This window comes from Geotrypetes seraphini, chromosome 8 (genome assembly GCF_902459505.1).
Source record: "Geotrypetes seraphini chromosome 8, aGeoSer1.1, whole genome shotgun sequence".
Taxonomy (NCBI): Eukaryota; Metazoa; Chordata; class Amphibia; order Gymnophiona; family Dermophiidae; genus Geotrypetes; species Geotrypetes seraphini.
The window spans coordinates 133,364,042-133,380,678 of record NC_047091.1 but is presented as its reverse complement, the minus strand read 5'-3'; the positions used below and the strand labels follow the sequence as shown (position 1 = coordinate 133,380,678).

The 16,637-nt window shown below is 40.3% G+C and overlaps 1 protein-coding gene and 2 gene segments (V, D, J or C); all 3 read right to left on the bottom strand.

The window, feature by feature from the left end:
* The window catches only part of LOC117365992, a 193,058-nt gene that overhangs the window by 8,557 nt on the left and 167,864 nt on the right, over positions 1-16,637 (bottom strand).
* LOC117365993 overlaps positions 7,131-16,637 on the bottom strand; it is a 227,617-nt gene continuing 218,110 nt past the window's right edge. The window contains 2 exon segments of the V gene segment in view: positions 7,131-7,703; positions 11,276-11,313. Coding sequence covers positions 7,390-7,703; positions 11,276-11,313 — 352 coding nt within the window.
* LOC117365995 (immunoglobulin lambda-1 light chain-like) overlaps positions 14,998-16,637 on the bottom strand; it is a 121,984-nt gene continuing 120,344 nt past the window's right edge. The window contains exon 4 of the mRNA XM_033957010.1: positions 14,998-15,570. Within this exon, the coding sequence (XP_033812901.1) occupies positions 15,257-15,570 (314 nt within the window). The 3' untranslated portion in view covers positions 14,998-15,256. The remainder of the gene's footprint in view (positions 15,571-16,637) is intronic.

Sequence of the window (16,637 nt, the reverse complement as noted above, 5' to 3'; positions counted from 1 at the left end):
CCGGTGTCCTGTGAAACATCCTTAATACAGCGTTCTTGTTCTTTAATTATTAATCTATACAATATCACTTATAGTCCAGTCACACAGAATACTTTCTTAAGTGCCTATGGGGTATCAGCCTACCCTCAGAGCAGCATAGCTTTTAAAGGGTTAATTCTTCATTTTTTTTTTTTCCCCCCCAAAAGGCACAATCCTCACTATTTTCATATTCTCTTATTTTTCTTTAAATACATAAATAGCGTCACAAATAATTTGTTAAATGGCTGGAAAGTTAAGTTAAGTGAACTATTAAAAACTTTTTTGAATGAAACTATTTATTGAAGAACAGAAACAAATTATTTGTGACGCAATTTATGTATTTAAAGAAAAATAAGAAAATATGAAAATAGTGAGGATTGTGCCTTTTGGGTGGGGGGGGGGGGGAAATGAAGAATTAACCCTTTAAGAGCTATGCTGCTATGAGAGTAAGCTGATACCCCATAGGCACTTAAGAAAGTATTCTGTGTGACTGGAGTATAAGTGGTCCTATGAAACAGGCAGAGTGCCATTGTCGTGAACCTTTTCTCCTTCCTGGCATACAATAGGTCTAGCAATCTGAGGCTTGTCTCTCTGAACATCATAGGCAGAGTCTAAGTCTCCTGTGCATAAGATAATGGGAATTAGAAAGCTGCCCCTCCCCCCTCCCCCAGTTAGATTTCAGGAGCAGGAATATGTCTGCTGTTAAGGACCAATTCATGAAAAATAGAGTGGCAGCAGAATCAATTACTCATTTGTTCTTTCCAGTCTTCAGTGATTTACGTTTTAACATTTTTATTGAAAGAATAAAGTAAATATACATTTATATATAAAAATTCATTACAAATGATTTCACACATTTTGAAAATTCAGACCTTTAGGGATACCGACGATGAGGCATTTCCCATACAGGAAAACTAGGGACCTCCCTCCCCTTCAGAATCACCAAGCTCTGGAACAACCTTTCCTTCCCTCTTCGGAACCTGAGCTCTCTCCAACTTTTCCGCAAACATCTGAAGACTTGGCTATTCTCAAAAATGTGGTACTTACTCCATCTCTGGCATTCTAAGCCCTCTAAAAACTCTTCATACTTGGACCTCTAACCCTTTATTGTAGTTCCTTTCTATCCCATCTCCTGTAAACCGTGCCGAGCTCTACGAATGTGGAGATGATGCTGTATACAAACCTAAGGTTTAGTTTAGTTTAGTTTAGTCTTCAATGATTTAAGACCAGACACTGGCTTTAATTTTCTTTGTCAGTATCCCTAAAGCTCTGAATCATTTCCAGACTGATACAAAAGACCTGGCAGTAGTGCCCAGTGCTAAGTGCTGTTAATTAGCCATTTATTTATGATTATACCTGACATATCTTAACACAAATAATTCACAAGCTCTTTACAACTGCAATAAAGTATAATAAAATCAATAAAGATCGAGATTGCATTTATAGTCATGAATTATCTTATTTCCCAGTGTATTTCTGCTAATATCTTTCCTGTTAAAGAGTCTGAAATTTCTACAATGGTCAAATCAACAGAGTGAAAAGATAAATCTGGACCTTTTTTTGGCAGTTTGGCAGTTTTTTTGGCTCTTTTCCTATTTTAATAGACTGAGGGGCCCTTTTATTAAAGCTAAATGCTAAGAAGTAATGTGCGCTAAACTTTAGTAAACAGGCTGCTTAAATATTGTAACACTTTAATTTCGGAGTACAGTGTGACTGTAGGGTTACCAAATGGCTCCAGAAAAAGAAGTACGGATTGAGACATCCGGGTTTTACTTCCAAACCCGGAAAGCACAATCCGTCCTCTTTTTTTTTCTGGAGCCATATGGTAACCCTAAGTGTGAGAGGCCTGCAAAATCCCACCCGATAGAGGCAGAGAGTGAGACCAACATACTGTAACAGACACAAAAGAGACAGCAAATCAGAGAAAAGAAAGAGAGAGACATTCAGCGGGACAGAGACTCAGAGAGAAAAGAGAGAGAGAGTCACAGAAAATTACCGAAAAGACGTTCACAGAGGCAGAGAATCAGAGATCCGCAGAGAAGAAGAGAAGAAATAGGGAGGAATAAGCAGAGAGATACAAAGGAAAAACTGGAATCAGAAAGGGAAGGAGATTGCAGGACAGAGACACAAAGAGACAGACTGATTCAGAAAGAGACAGTTGCACATGGCCACAGAGAACATATAAGAGTCAGAGATGGTTAGAGAGGCAGCAGTTTACAATAGAGAGACACAGAATGATTGTTGAACAAAATGAGATATTTTTCTGAAATGCAGCTTAGGAATTAGTTTTACATATTATTTGAAATCAAACAATTTCTATTTACCGTTAGATCTGATTCATCTAGGACTTTCCTTGTACACAGACTTTTGAGGTCTGTTCACTAAAGCCAGCCTACCAGTGTTTCTTCTTGCATTAATAGATGGGATTGAATTCCAGCTCAGAAGTGAAATCGTTTCTGGTCAGTTTCTTAAAACACCTCCCGGGCTTCAACATTTGTGCAGGCCCCACATTTCTTAACCTTTCCATTCACCCTTTCGATATCTCGATCTATTTACCACCATTGAGAAGTAATTCACCCAAGGCTGATACTCTGTTTCCCCTGCCTTATGTATTTTCCTTGATTGTTCTGCTTTCTTTTAAATATTTTGTAGTTCGCTTCCTTTTCCTTCCTTGTGTTTATGGGTTTGTTAAGTATGTTAATAATCCTGTAGGACTTAATTGTTGTTAAGTATTGTATTGTTCCCTAAATATTGTAATTTTATTATTATGTTCATCGCTTAGAAATATGATTAAGCGATCAATCAAAACCTTATTAAACTTGAAACTTAAAAAGCAAATAATTCCTATAACTGTATGTCTTGGGTGTAAAACATTCTTTCTTTTTTTTTTAAACATTAAATCCAGCACAAGGAGCATTACACCATTCCTCTGTCACAGAGGGAATTTAATTTGAGAGGTGCTTTTGTCTTTGTGAAAATATGCTTCCATGTACCCTTCATCCAGATGATTCACCCCATATTACAGCAGAAACCAGGCTCTCCCAATTTAATGATAAAATCCCAGCCATCACTAGCTGCTCCTTGGACCCTTTTCCGCTTTATGCTGGGAGTGTTGGAAGTAACTATCAGTGACTGCAGCTCTTCTGAAACCCTTGGACATATTCTGTATAAAATCAATATTAAATCCTAATCTCTGCTGTACTCAAAGTGCCCAAACTTCCTTTCAGTATTAAACAGTAGAGCTCAGAAGTGCTCCAACCGAGACAGTGTCTGTATAGGAAAAAAAATACTCTATATCACTATTTTTAATAATATAGGATTAGCTTTCAAGGACTACCAAAGACCAAAAGAAAAACTGAACAAGGAGGAGAAAAATAGAAAAGCTTTCTTTGAGAATGAAAGGAATACTTACAAAGGACGTTGAGTTGGGTTCCTGGACCGAAAAGCCACCACTGTGATGCAAAGCTGTACAAAAACCTCTCCTTATAGGACCAGTCAAACAAGGTAGAAAAGATGAAAGTTAATAAATAAGAAGATATGGATGAAACACTCTTATCCCTCAGATACTCTCTTATCTGGGAGACACCTGATGTACTTGGAATAAGCCCAAAGCCTGTAGTTGCTTCAAAAGGCAGCACAAGATGAGGGCTCCTTGCTACTCTATGGCCTATAATTTGTAGATCTAATTCCAGATGAGATTTGACAGATGAAGCAAAACACAGATTTGTAGTTCTCCTAAGTAACACAGATCCCAGGAGATGGAAAAAAAAACACCAAACCACCAACCCTTGCTGAAAGGAGACAGACAATAGAATGCAATCCTTTGGCATCCCCTGGCCATGACGTCTGCCTGCAGACTGATCTCCTGGAAACAGTTTTGCAGTATGAATACAATTGGTCTGTTGGGCAGCAGGAGAGACTGGTTCAGGATGTTGGAGAATTTGAGGAGGGTTGAGTTCTGGATGACACTTGAGTGTGTCTGAATGTCTTCTTGACTGAATTCTTTTCCCATAGAAGTAGTCAGTAGTTTGCTTATTTTTCCTTCTTGGTAACCTGGCAATTGTTATCAATGGTACACAGTTAAATTGTTCATCATTACTGGTTGAATGGGATCCAGCATGAATTTCTAGCTTCCCTGGTATCAGGACTCCAGAGATTTTGTTGGAGATGGTGAATTTCAGGAATGGGAGAAGTAAGCAACTCCCTCAGCTTCAGACATTGGAGATTTTAGGGGCCAGGCCTCCCTTCCTCCTCAGATCTGATTTATGTGAGAGAGGGGCAGTGGATCTTGCTTCCATCACACATTAAGGCAGCTCTCAGGTCCTAATGCTTTGCAAACTGTTTTAATGAGAATAAAATCTCAAGCCCCCACCCCTAACCCATCAAGGCCTCACTAGTGGAATGGTTTGTTGTGATCTGTCAATGCACAAATGATTTCTTCTGAAAACACTTGAGTATGAGTTCACTTGAAAATACCTGAGTATGAGTGCACACTAGCTCTGAATGTGAGTCCATGCTCTCTATGACTCTAAATTCTTCAAGTGTGAATTTACAATTATCTCTGGTTATTAGCAAGAAAGGGTTAAAGGTTCCTTTGGTCCTGGACAGTAACTCAGCCCTGGATCTTTCATCCACCACTTCAATTCATGCAGCCTGTAACATTAGATCCTCAGGTAACTTCCCCATCTATCTGAGTATGAGTGTGTACTGTCCCCAAAAGGGTGTACCAAATGGGAGGGTGTAATGGGCTGGAGTAGGTTTTGACAGAGATTTCGGCAGTTGGAACCCAAGCATAGTACCGGGTAGAGCTTTGGATTCTTGCCCAGAAATAACTAAGAAGAAAAAAAAAAAAAAATTGAATTGAATCAGGTTGGGCAGACTGGATGGACCATTTGGGTCTTTATCTGCCATCATCTACTATGTTACTATATGTTACCCTTTTCATGGCAATATCAAATATAATGGCAGAAACAGACCATGAGACCTATACAGACAGCCCAACCTCAATAGACCAGCCTCTATACCCGTCTCCTGTCCATCAAAAATCTATGGTGCTCGTCCCATGCTTTCTTTGAAGTCCAGCACTTCTTGAGTATAAGTACACCCTATCTGTGAGTGGCATTGCCCCTCAAGTCTACAGAAGTGGGTGAACCTTACTATTATTTGGAGTGTGTGGCCCAGTGGTTGAAGCTACAGCCTCAGCACCCTGGGGTTGTGGGTTCAAACCCCGTGCTGCTCCTTGTGATCCTGGGCAAGTCACTTAATCCTCCATAGCCCCAAGTATGTTAGATAGATTGTGAGCCCACCGGGACAGACAGGGAAAAATGCTTGAGTACCTGATTGTAAAACCGCTTAGAAAACCTTGATAGGCGGTATATAAAATCCTAATAAAACTTGAAACTTGTTTCTGTCAGGTACTATGACCTGGCTTGGTCACGGTTAGGAAACAAGAAGCTGGTCTGACCCAGTATGGCTATTCTTATGTAACATTCTTGCAGAAGTTGATCAGTGACTCTTGAGCAGTTTATAATACACAGGGCTCAGTATGGTCCTGATTTATGACATTAGTGTTCATTTATCTTAGAAAACCGTTTAATACATTTGTGCACAATATGGCAAATTACTTTTCGGTGCTTAATCTTTGGCCACATCAGAAAAGAAGCTGAATTATGAAGGGGAGGTGTATTTGGAACAGTGAGAAACGTGAACTGATTGGAACCAACTGTAGAACTCATGTGCCTCTTCTGAGCGCAGCAGTGTCTCTCGTTGTAAACTGCTTCAGTAGTACAATTTCCATTTTATAGTTCACTGAATCATTTGTGCTGAGAGCACCATAGAACTCTCTCCTGGTCTCATCTGTTTCCCTCTGTCTCCTTCCTCCATTTCTCTCCTAGCCATTCTTCTCTTCGGTCTTCCTTTCCCTTCATCTATTCCTCTCTTCTCCTCTCACCCCTTTATGTATCCCCGTCTCTTCTCCCATCTCCTTTTGTCCTCTTCCCTTGACTAGTCACCATAGATGCTGAATTTGGACTCTGCTGCTTTTGGTTTCTGTGTGTGATACAGTAATAAACAATGGAACAAAGAGGCTGGTTGTGTGTGTGTGTGGGAGGAGGAGAAGGGGGAGACGCAGCCTTTGGCCAAAGCTGTGAGTAAAGGGGAACAAATGATTTCAGTTTAAGACTCTTATATCAGATCAGACTGCCTTTCATTATATAAACCACTGACACTACCACCTGTTCAGGAAGTCCTTCTCAGTGGAGTGCACTAATGACTTTTTGAGAACACTGCAGCTCACAACCATGAGTACACCCTGGCTGTGAGTGTGAATATTCAGTGTGTACACAGTGAAGGCTAGTAGCACAGTTTACTCACTGCTGGCAAGGAAGTGACAAACTTCCAACTCACTAATATTGATTTCAAGTCTTTACAATGGAGTTTTGGAAATCAAGTAGCATGCTTTGGTGAAGGACTAGTTGCTGTATGGATATGTGTATATACAGCACCCTATGAAGTGATTTACAGATCAGGCTGTCCCCTCCCCAAAGAGCTTACAAGCTGAATTTGAGCACAAGGAAATTTACAGTACAAGAGTAGCTCTGTGTCCAATACAGGAAGATAGGAGTAGTCTTATAAATAACAAACTCTTCAACATCAGAGTACAGGCAGTCCCCGGGTTAAGAACGAGTTATGCTTTTAAAGCTATTCTTAATTCGGATTTGTATGTAACTCAAAACTTGTATATTTTAAGAAATTTGCTTCTTATTTCTGCTCCCAGCTGACAAAAGAGCTAACTGTCCCTGCCAGTGTTCTCTTTAAGGTACAGCATGCACAACCAAACACTGTTCTTAATGTGGCCATGCATTATTCCTGAATCTGCTACAGAAGAAGTGTAGGAGTCTAGGCCACTACAAATACTGCTCAGTGAAACCCCGTTCTTAAGTACGAGTTGTACTTAAGTCAGGTGTCTGTAACCCGTGGTTTGCCTGTATTAGACAGGCCCCAGATGGTATGAGCACTCAAGAACTAACATTATTCAGCCTGAGACTTTCTGCCTTGCCTCAGTGACTAAAAACAGGGAAACAGACATTTTCCAATAATGAGACCATGAGAGCTGATGTACAAGTGTTTTATTGAAGTAACAGCAAAATATAATAAACAAAAGAAGGGAAAAGAAAGACTAGAGGATGTCCAGTCTGTACTAAGCTCCCGAAGCCTGGCTACTTGTAACTAGTAATGTCCTGCAGTGGAAGAACAAGGCAGACCCTGGATAGTAGAAATAGGGGAAGGTCTCCCTGGAAAGATAGATGCTGAATAGCATGATGGGAAAGTGACAGAGGGCACAGGTGAGTCTCACAGACACAGCCTGAAGGGTTACAACCACTCTGATTGCTTCACAGTCTTTGTGATTTTCTTTCCCTGGTGAGTCACCTCACACGTGAAGTTGTTTGCACTCTTTAAGTCTGGATGCGACAGGTAACTGCTGGCCTTGAACAGATTGTCACTTTGCTTCGTGGCTCTGCTGGTCTGCACATCAGATGTCACTTCCTGCCCATCGATATACCAGGACACTGTCACGGATGATGGAGAAAATCCCACCATGGTGCACACTGCTGTGGCTTTGTTAGTGTCCCTCTCTTCCTTGGATGGGGGGAAGAGCACCACCGATGGAGAACTCACCTCTTTCGCTGCAGAGAGACAAAAAGCAAGAAAGAGAGAGAGAGAGAAAAAAAAAAGAGAACTTTCAGATTAGGATACACAAATTGAAGCTCTTGTAATGACCTCAAACCCAGAAATCATAAGATGCCTGCCCATGTGCTATGCAGTGAGCCGGTGTCCTGTGAAACATCCTTAATACAGCGTTCTTGTTCTTTAATTATTAATCTATACAATATCACTTATAGTCCAGTCACACAGAATACTTTCTTAAGTGCCTATGGGGTATCAGCCTACCCTCAGAGCAGCATAGCTTTTAAAGGGTTAATTCTTCATTTTTTTTTTTTTCCCCCCCAAAAGGCACAATCCTCACTATTTTCATATTCTCTTATTTTTCTTTAAATACATAAATAGCGTCACAAATAATTTGTTAAATGGCTGGAAAGTTAAGTTAAGTGAACTAATTAAAAACTTTTTTGAATGAAACTATTTATTGAAGAACAGAAACAAATTATTTGTGACGCAATTTATGTATTTAAAGAAAAATAAGAAAATATGAAAATAGTGAGGATTGTGCCTTTTGGGTGGGGGGGGGGGGAAATGAAGAATTAACCCTTTAAGAGCTATGCTGCTATGAGAGTAAGCTGATACCCCATAGGCACTTAAGAAAGTATTCTGTGTGACTGGAGTATAAGTGGTCCTATGAAACAGGCAGAGTGCCATTGTCGTGAACCTTTTCTCCTTCCTGGCATACAATAGGTCTAGCAATCTGAGGCTTGTCTCTCTGAACATCATAGGCAGAGTCTAAGTCTCCTGTGCATAAGATAATGGGAATTAGAAAGCTGCCCCTCCCCCTCCCCCAGTTAGATTTCAGGAGCAGGAATATGTCTGCTGTTAAGGACCAATTCATGAAAAATAGAGTGGCAGCAGAATCAATTACTCATTTGTTCTTTCCAGTCTTCAGTGATTTACGTTTTAACATTTTTATTGAAAGAATAAAGTAAATATACATTTATATATAAAAATTCATTACAAATGATTTCACACATTTTGAAAATTCAGACCTTTAGGGATACCGACGATGAGGCATTTCCCATACAGGAAAACTAGGGACCTCCCTCCCCTTCAGAATCACCAAGCTCTGGAACAACCTTTCCTTCCCTCTTCGGAACCTGAGCTCTCTCCAACTTTTCCGCAAACATCTGAAGACTTGGCTATTCTCAAAAATGTGGTACTTACTCCATCTCTGGCATTCTAAGCCCTCTAAAAACTCTTCATACTTGGACCTCTAACCCTTTATTGTAGTTCCTTTCTATCCCATCTCCTGTAAACCGTGCCGAGCTCTACGAATGTGGAGATGATGCTGTATACAAACCTAAGGTTTAGTTTAGTTTAGTTTAGTCTTCAATGATTTAAGACCAGACACTGGCTTTAATTTTCTTTGTCAGTATCCCTAAAGCTCTGAATCATTTCCAGACTGATACAAAAGACCTGGCAGTAGTGCCCAGTGCTAAGTGCTGTTAATTAGCCATTTATTTATGATTATACCTGACATATCTTAACACAAATAATTCACAAGCTCTTTACAACTGCAATAAAGTATAATAAAATCAATAAAGATCGAGATTGCATTTATAGTCATGAATTATCTTATTTCCCAGTGTATTTCTGCTAATATCTTTCCTGTTAAAGAGTCTGAAATTTCTACAATGGTCAAATCAACAGAGTGAAAAGATAAATCTGGACCTTTTTTTGGCAGTTTGGCAGTTTTTTGGCTCTTTTCCTATTTTAATAGACTGAGGGGCCCTTTTATTAAAGCTAAATGCTAAGAAGTAATGTGCGCTAAACTTTAGTAAACAGGCTGCTTAAATATTGTAACACTTTAATTTCGGAGTACAGTGTGACTGTAGGGTTACCAAATGGCTCCAGAAAAAGAAGTACGGATTGAGACATCCGGGTTTTACTTCCAAACCCGGAAAGCACAATCCGTCCTCTTTTTTTTTCTGGAGCCATATGGTAACCCTAAGTGTGAGAGGCCTGCAAAATCCCACCCGATAGAGGCAGAGAGTGAGACCAACATACTGTAACAGACACAAAAGAGACAGCAAATCAGAGAAAAGAAAGAGAGAGACATTCAGCGGGACAGAGACTCAGAGAGAAAAGAGAGAGAGAGTCACAGAAAATTACCGAAAAGACGTTCACAGAGGCAGAGAATCAGAGATCCGCAGAGAAGAAGAGAAGAAATAGGGAGGAATAAGCAGAGAGATACAAAGGAAAAACTGGAATCAGAAAGGGAAGGAGATTGCAGGACAGAGACACAAAGAGACAGACTGATTCAGAAAGAGACAGTTGCACATGGCCACAGAGAACATATAAGAGTCAGAGATGGTTAGAGAGGCAGCAGTTTACAATAGAGAGACACAGAATGATTGTTGAACAAAATGAGATATTTTTCTGAAATGCAGCTTAGGAATTAGTTTTACATATTATTTGAAATCAAACAATTTCTATTTACCGTTAGATCTGATTCATCTAGGACTTTCCTTGTACACAGACTTTTGAGGTCTGTTCACTAAAGCCAGCCTACCAGTGTTTCTTCTTGCATTAATAGATGGGATTGAATTCCAGCTCAGAAGTGAAATCGTTTCTGGTCAGTTTCTTAAAACACCTCCCGGGCTTCAACATTTGTGCAGGCCCCACATTTCTTAACCTTTCCATTCACCCTTTCGATATCTCGATCTATTTACCACCATTGAGAAGTAATTCACCCAAGGCTGATACTCTGTTTCCCCCTGCCTTATGTATTTTCCTTGATTGTTCTGCTTTCTTTTAAATATTTTGTAGTTCGCTTCCTTTTCCTTCCTTGTGTTTATGGGTTTGTTAAGTATGTTAATAATCCTGTAGGACTTAATTGTTGTTAAGTATTGTATTGTTCCCTAAATATTGTAATTTTATTATTATGTTCATCGCTTAGAAATATGATTAAGCGATCAATCAAAAACCTTATTAAACTTGAAACTTAAAAAGCAAATAATTCCTATAACTGTATGTCTTGGGTGTAAAACATTCTTTTTTTTTTTAAACATTAAATCCAGCACAAGGAGCATTACACCATTCCTCTGTCACAGAGGGAATTTAATTTGAGAGGTGCTTTTGTCTTTGTGAAAATATGCTTCCATGTACCCTTCATCCAGATGATTCACCCCATATTACAGCAGAAACCAGGCTCTCCCAATTTAATGATAAAATCCCAGCCATCACTAGCTGCTCCTTGGACCCTTTTCCGCTTTATGCTGGGAGTGTTGGAAGTAACTATCAGTGACTGCAGCTCTTCTGAAACCCCTTGGACATATTCTGTATAAAATCAATATTAAATCCTAATCTCTGCTGTACTCAAAGTGCCCAAACTTCCTTTCAGTATTAAACAGTAGAGCTCAGAAGTGCTCCAACCGAGACAGTGTCTGTATAGGAAAAAAAAATACTCTATATCACTATTTTTAATAATATAGGATTAGCTTTCAAGGACTACCAAAGACCAAAAGAAAAACTGAACAAGGAGGAGAAAAATAGAAAAGCTTTCTTTGAGAATGAAAGGAATACTTACAAAGGACGTTGAGTTGGGTTCCTGGACCGAAAAGCCACCACTGTGATGCAAAGCTGTACAAAAACCTCTCCTTATAGGACCAGTCAAACAAGGTAGAAAAGATGAAAGTTAATAAATAAGAAGATATGGATGAAACACTCTTATCCCTCAGATACTCTCTTATCTGGGAGACACCTGATGTACTTGGAATAAGCCCAAAGCCTGTAGTTGCTTCAAAAGGCAGCACAAGATGAGGGCTCCTTGCTACTCTATGGCCTATAATTTGTAGATCTAATTCCAGATGAGATTTGACAGATGAACAAAACACAGATTTGTAGTTCTCCTAAGTAACACAGATCCCAGGAGATGGAAAAAAAAAACACCAAACCACCAACCCTTGCTGAAAGGAGACAGACAATAGAATGCAATCCTTTGGCATCCCCTGGCCATGACGTCTGCCTGCAGACTGATCTCCTGGAAACAGTTTTGCAGTATGAATACAATTGGTCTGTTGGGCAGCAGGAGAGACTGGTTCAGGATGTTGGAGAATTTGAGGAGGGTTGAGTTCTGGATGACACTTGAGTGTGTCTGAATGTCTTCTTGACTGAATTCTTTTCCCATAGAAGTAGTCAGTAGTTTGCTTATTTTTCCTTCTTGGTAACCTGGCAATTGTTATCAATGGTACACAGTTAAATTGTTCATCATTACTGGTTGAATGGGATCCAGCATGAATTTCTAGCTTCCCTGGTATCAGGACTCCAGAGATTTTGTTGGAGATGGTGAATTTCAGGAATGGGAGAAGTAAGCAACTCCCTCAGCTTCAGACATTGGAGATTTTAGGGGCCAGGCCTCCCTTCCTCCTCAGATCTGATTTATGTGAGAGAGGGGCAGTGGATCTTGCTTCCATCACACATTAAGGCAGCTCTCAGGTCCTAATGCTTTGCAAACTGTTTTAATGAGAATAAAATCTCAAGCCCCCACCCCTAACCCATCAAGGCCTCACTAGTGGAATGGTTTGTTGTGATCTGTCAATGCACAAATGATTTCTTCTGAAAACACTTGAGTATGAGTTCACTTGAAAATACCTGAGTATGAGTGCACACTAGCTCTGAATGTGAGTCCATGCTCTCTATGACTCTAAATTCTTCAAGTGTGAATTTACAATTATCTCTGGTTATTAGCAAGAAAGGGTTAAAGGTTCCTTTGGTCCTGGACAGTAACTCAGCCCTGGATCTTTCATCCACCACTTCAATTCATGCAGCCTGTAACATTAGATCCTCAGGTAACTTCCCCATCTATCTGAGTATGAGTGTGTACTGTCCCCAAAAGGGTGTACCAAATGGGAGGGTGTAATGGGCTGGAGTAGGTTTTGACAGAGATTTCGGCAGTTGGAACCCAAGCATAGTACCGGGTAGAGCTTTGGATTCTTGCCCAGAAATAACTAAGAAGAAAAAAAAAAAAAAATTGAATTGAATCAGGTTGGGCAGACTGGATGGACCATTTGGGTCTTTATCTGCCATCATCTACTATGTTACTATATGTTACCCTTTTCATGGCAATATCAAATATAATGGCAGAAACAGACCATGAGACCTATACAGACAGCCCAACCTCAATAGACCAGCCTCTATACCCGTCTCCTGTCCATCAAAAATCTATGGTGCTCGTCCCATGCTTTCTTTGAAGTCCAGCACTTCTTGAGTATAAGTACACCCTATCTGTGAGTGGCATTGCCCCTCAAGTCTACAGAAGTGGGTGAACCTTACTATTATTTGGAGTGTGTGGCCCAGTGGTTGAAGCTACAGCCTCAGCACCCTGGGGTTGTGGGTTCAAACCCCGTGCTGCTCCTTGTGATCCTGGGCAAGTCACTTAATCCTCCATAGCCCCAAGTATGTTAGATAGATTGTGAGCCCACCGGGACAGACAGGGAAAAATGCTTGAGTACCTGATTGTAAAACCGCTTAGAAAACCTTGATAGGCGGTATATAAAATCCTAATAAAACTTGAAACTTGTTTCTGTCAGGTACTATGACCTGGCTTGGTCACGGTAGGAAACAAGAAGCTGGTCTGACCCAGTATGGCTATTCTTATGTAACATTCTTGCAGAAGTTGATCAGTGACTCTTGAGCAGTTTATAATACACAGGGCTCAGTATGGTCCTGATTTATGACATTAGTGTTCATTTATCTTAGAAACCGTTTAATACATTTGTGCACAATATGGCAAATTACTTTTCGGTGCTTAATCTTTGGCCACATCAGAAAAGAAGCTGAATTATGAAGGGGAGGTGTATTTGGAACAGTGAGAAACGTGAACTGATTGGAACCAACTGTAGAACTCATGTGCCTCTTCTGAGCGCAGCAGTGTCTCTCATTGTAAACTGCTTCAGTAGTACAATTTCCATTTTATAGTTCACTGAATCATTTGTGCTGAGAGCACCATAGAACTCTCTCCTGGTCTCATCTGTTTCCCTCTGTCTCCTTCCTCCATTTCTCTCCTAGCCATTCTTCTCTTCGGTCTTCCTTTCCCTTCATCTATTCCTCTCTTCTCCTCTCACCCCTTTATGTATCCCCGTCTCTTCTCCCATCTCCTTTTGTCCTCTTCCCTTGACTAGTCACCATAGATGCTGAATTTGGACTCTTTGCTGCTTTTGGTTTCTGTGTACGATACAGTAATAAACAATGGAACAAAGAGGCTGGTTGTGTGTGTGTGTGGGAGGAGGAGGAGGGGGAGACGCAGCCTTTGGCCAAAGCTGTGAGTAAAGGGGAACAAATGATTTCAGTTTAAGACTCTTATATCAGATCAGACTGCCTTTCATTATATAAACCACTGACACTACCACCTGCTCAGGAAGGCCTTCTCAGTGGAGTGCACTAATGACTTTTTGAGAACACTGCAGCTCACAACCATGAGTACACCCTGGCTGTGAGTGTGAATATTCAGTGTGTACACAGTGAAGGCTAGTAGCACAGTTTACTCACTGCTGGCAAGGAAGTGACAAACTTCCAACTCACTAATATTGATTTCAAGTCTTTACAATGGAGTTTTGGAAATCAAGTAGCATGCTTTGGTGAAGGACTAGTTGCTGTATGGATATGTGTATATACAGCACCCTATGAAGTGATTTACAGATCAGGCTGTCCCCTCCCCAAAGAGCTTACAAGCTGAATTTGAGCGCAAGGAAATTTACAGTACAAGAGTAGCTCTGTGTCCAATACAGGAAGATAGGAGTGGTCTTATAAATAACAAACTCTTCAACATCAGAGTACAGGCAGTCCCCGGGTTAAGAACGAGTTATGCTTTTAAAGCTATTCTTAATTCGGATTTGTATGTAACTCAAAACTTGTATATTTTAAGAAATTTGCTTCTTATTTCTGCTCCCAGCTGACAAAAGAGCTAACTGTCCCTGCCAGTGTTCCCTTTAAGGTACAGCATGCACAACCAAACACTGTTCTTAATGTGGCCATGCATTATTCCTGAATATGCTACAGAAGAAGTGTAGGAGTCTAGGCCACTACAAATACTGCTCAGTGAAACCCCGTTCTTAAGTACGAGTTGTACTTAAGTCAGGTGTCTGTAACCCGTGGTTTGCCTGTATACATAAAATATTACATGAACATTAGACAGGCCCCAGATGGTATGAGCACTCAAGAACTAACATTATTCAGCCTGAGACTTTCTGCCTTGCCTCAGTGACTAAAAACAGGGAAACAGACATTTTCCAATAATGAGACCATGAGAGCTGATGTACAAGTGTTTTATTGACGTAACAGCAAAATATAATAAACAAAAGAAGGGAAAAGAAAGACTAGAGGATGTCCAGTCTGTACTAAGCTCCCGAAGCCTGGCTACTTGTAACTAGTAATGTTCTGCAGTGGAAGAACAAGGCAGACCCTGGATAGTAGAAATAGGGGAAGGTCTCCCTGGAAAGATAGTTGCTGAATAGCATGATGGGAAAGTGACAGAGGGCACAGGTGAGTCTCACAGACACAGCCTGAAGGGTTACAACCACTCTGATTGCTTCACAGTCTTTGTGATTTTCTTTCCCTGGTGAGTCACCTCACACGTGAAGTTGTTTGCACTCTTTAAGTCTGGATGCGACAGGTAACTGCTGGCCTTGAACAGATTGTCACTCTGCTTCGTGGCTCTGCTGGTCTGCACATCAGATGTCACTTCCTGCCCATCGATATACCAGGACACTGTCACGGATGATGGAGAAAATCCCACCATGGTGCACACTGCTGTGGCTTTGTTAGTGTCCCTCTCTTCCTTGGATGGAGGGAAGAGCACCACCGATGGAGAACTCACCTCTTTCGCTGCAGAGAGACAAAAAGCAAGAGAGAGAGAAAGAGAGAGAAAAAAAAGAGAACTTTCAGATTAGGATACACAAATTGAAGCTCTTGTAATGACCTCAAACCCAGAAATCATAAGATGCCTGCCCATGTGCTATGCAGTGAGCCGGTGTCCTGTGAAACATCCTTAATACAGCGTTCTTGTTCTTTAATTATTAATCTATACAATATCACTTATAGTCCAGTCACACAGAATACTTTCTTAAGTGCCTATGGGGTATCAGCCTACCCTCAGAGCAGCATAGCTCTTAAAGGGTTAATTCTTCATTTTTTTTTCCCCGCCCGAAAGGCACAATCCTCGCTATTTTCATATTCTCTTATTTTTCTTTAAATACATAAATTGCGTCACAAATAATTTGTTTCTGTTCTTCAATAAATAGTTTCATTCAAAAAAGTTTTTAATAGTTCACTTAACTTAACTTTCCAGCCATTTAACAAATTATTTGTGACGCTATTTATGTATTTAAAGAAAAATAAGAGAATATGAAAATAGTGAGGATTGTGCCTTTTGGGTGGGGGGGGGGGGAAAATGAAGAATTAACCCTTTAAGAGCTATGCTGCTATGAGAGTAAGCTGATACCCCATAGGCACTTAAGAAAGTATTCTGTGTGACTGGAGTATAAGTGGTCCTATGAAACAGGCAGAGTGCCATTGTCGTGAACCTTTTCTCCTTCCTGGCATACAATAGGTCTAGCAATCTGAGGCTTGTCTCTCTGAACATCATAGGCAGAGTCTGAGTCTCCTGTGTATAAGATAATGGGAATTAGAAAGCTGCCCCTCCCCCTCCCCCTCCCCCTCCCCCAGTTAGATTTCAGGAGCAGGAATATGTCTGCTGTTAAGGATAAGACCAATTCATGAAAAATAGAGTGGCAGCAGAATCAATTACTCATTTGTTCTTTCCAGTCTTCAGTGATTTACGTTTTAACATTTTTATTGAAAAAATAAAGTAAATATACATTTATATATAAAAATTCATTACAAATGATTTCACACATTTTGAAAATTCAGACCTTTAGGGATACCGACGATGA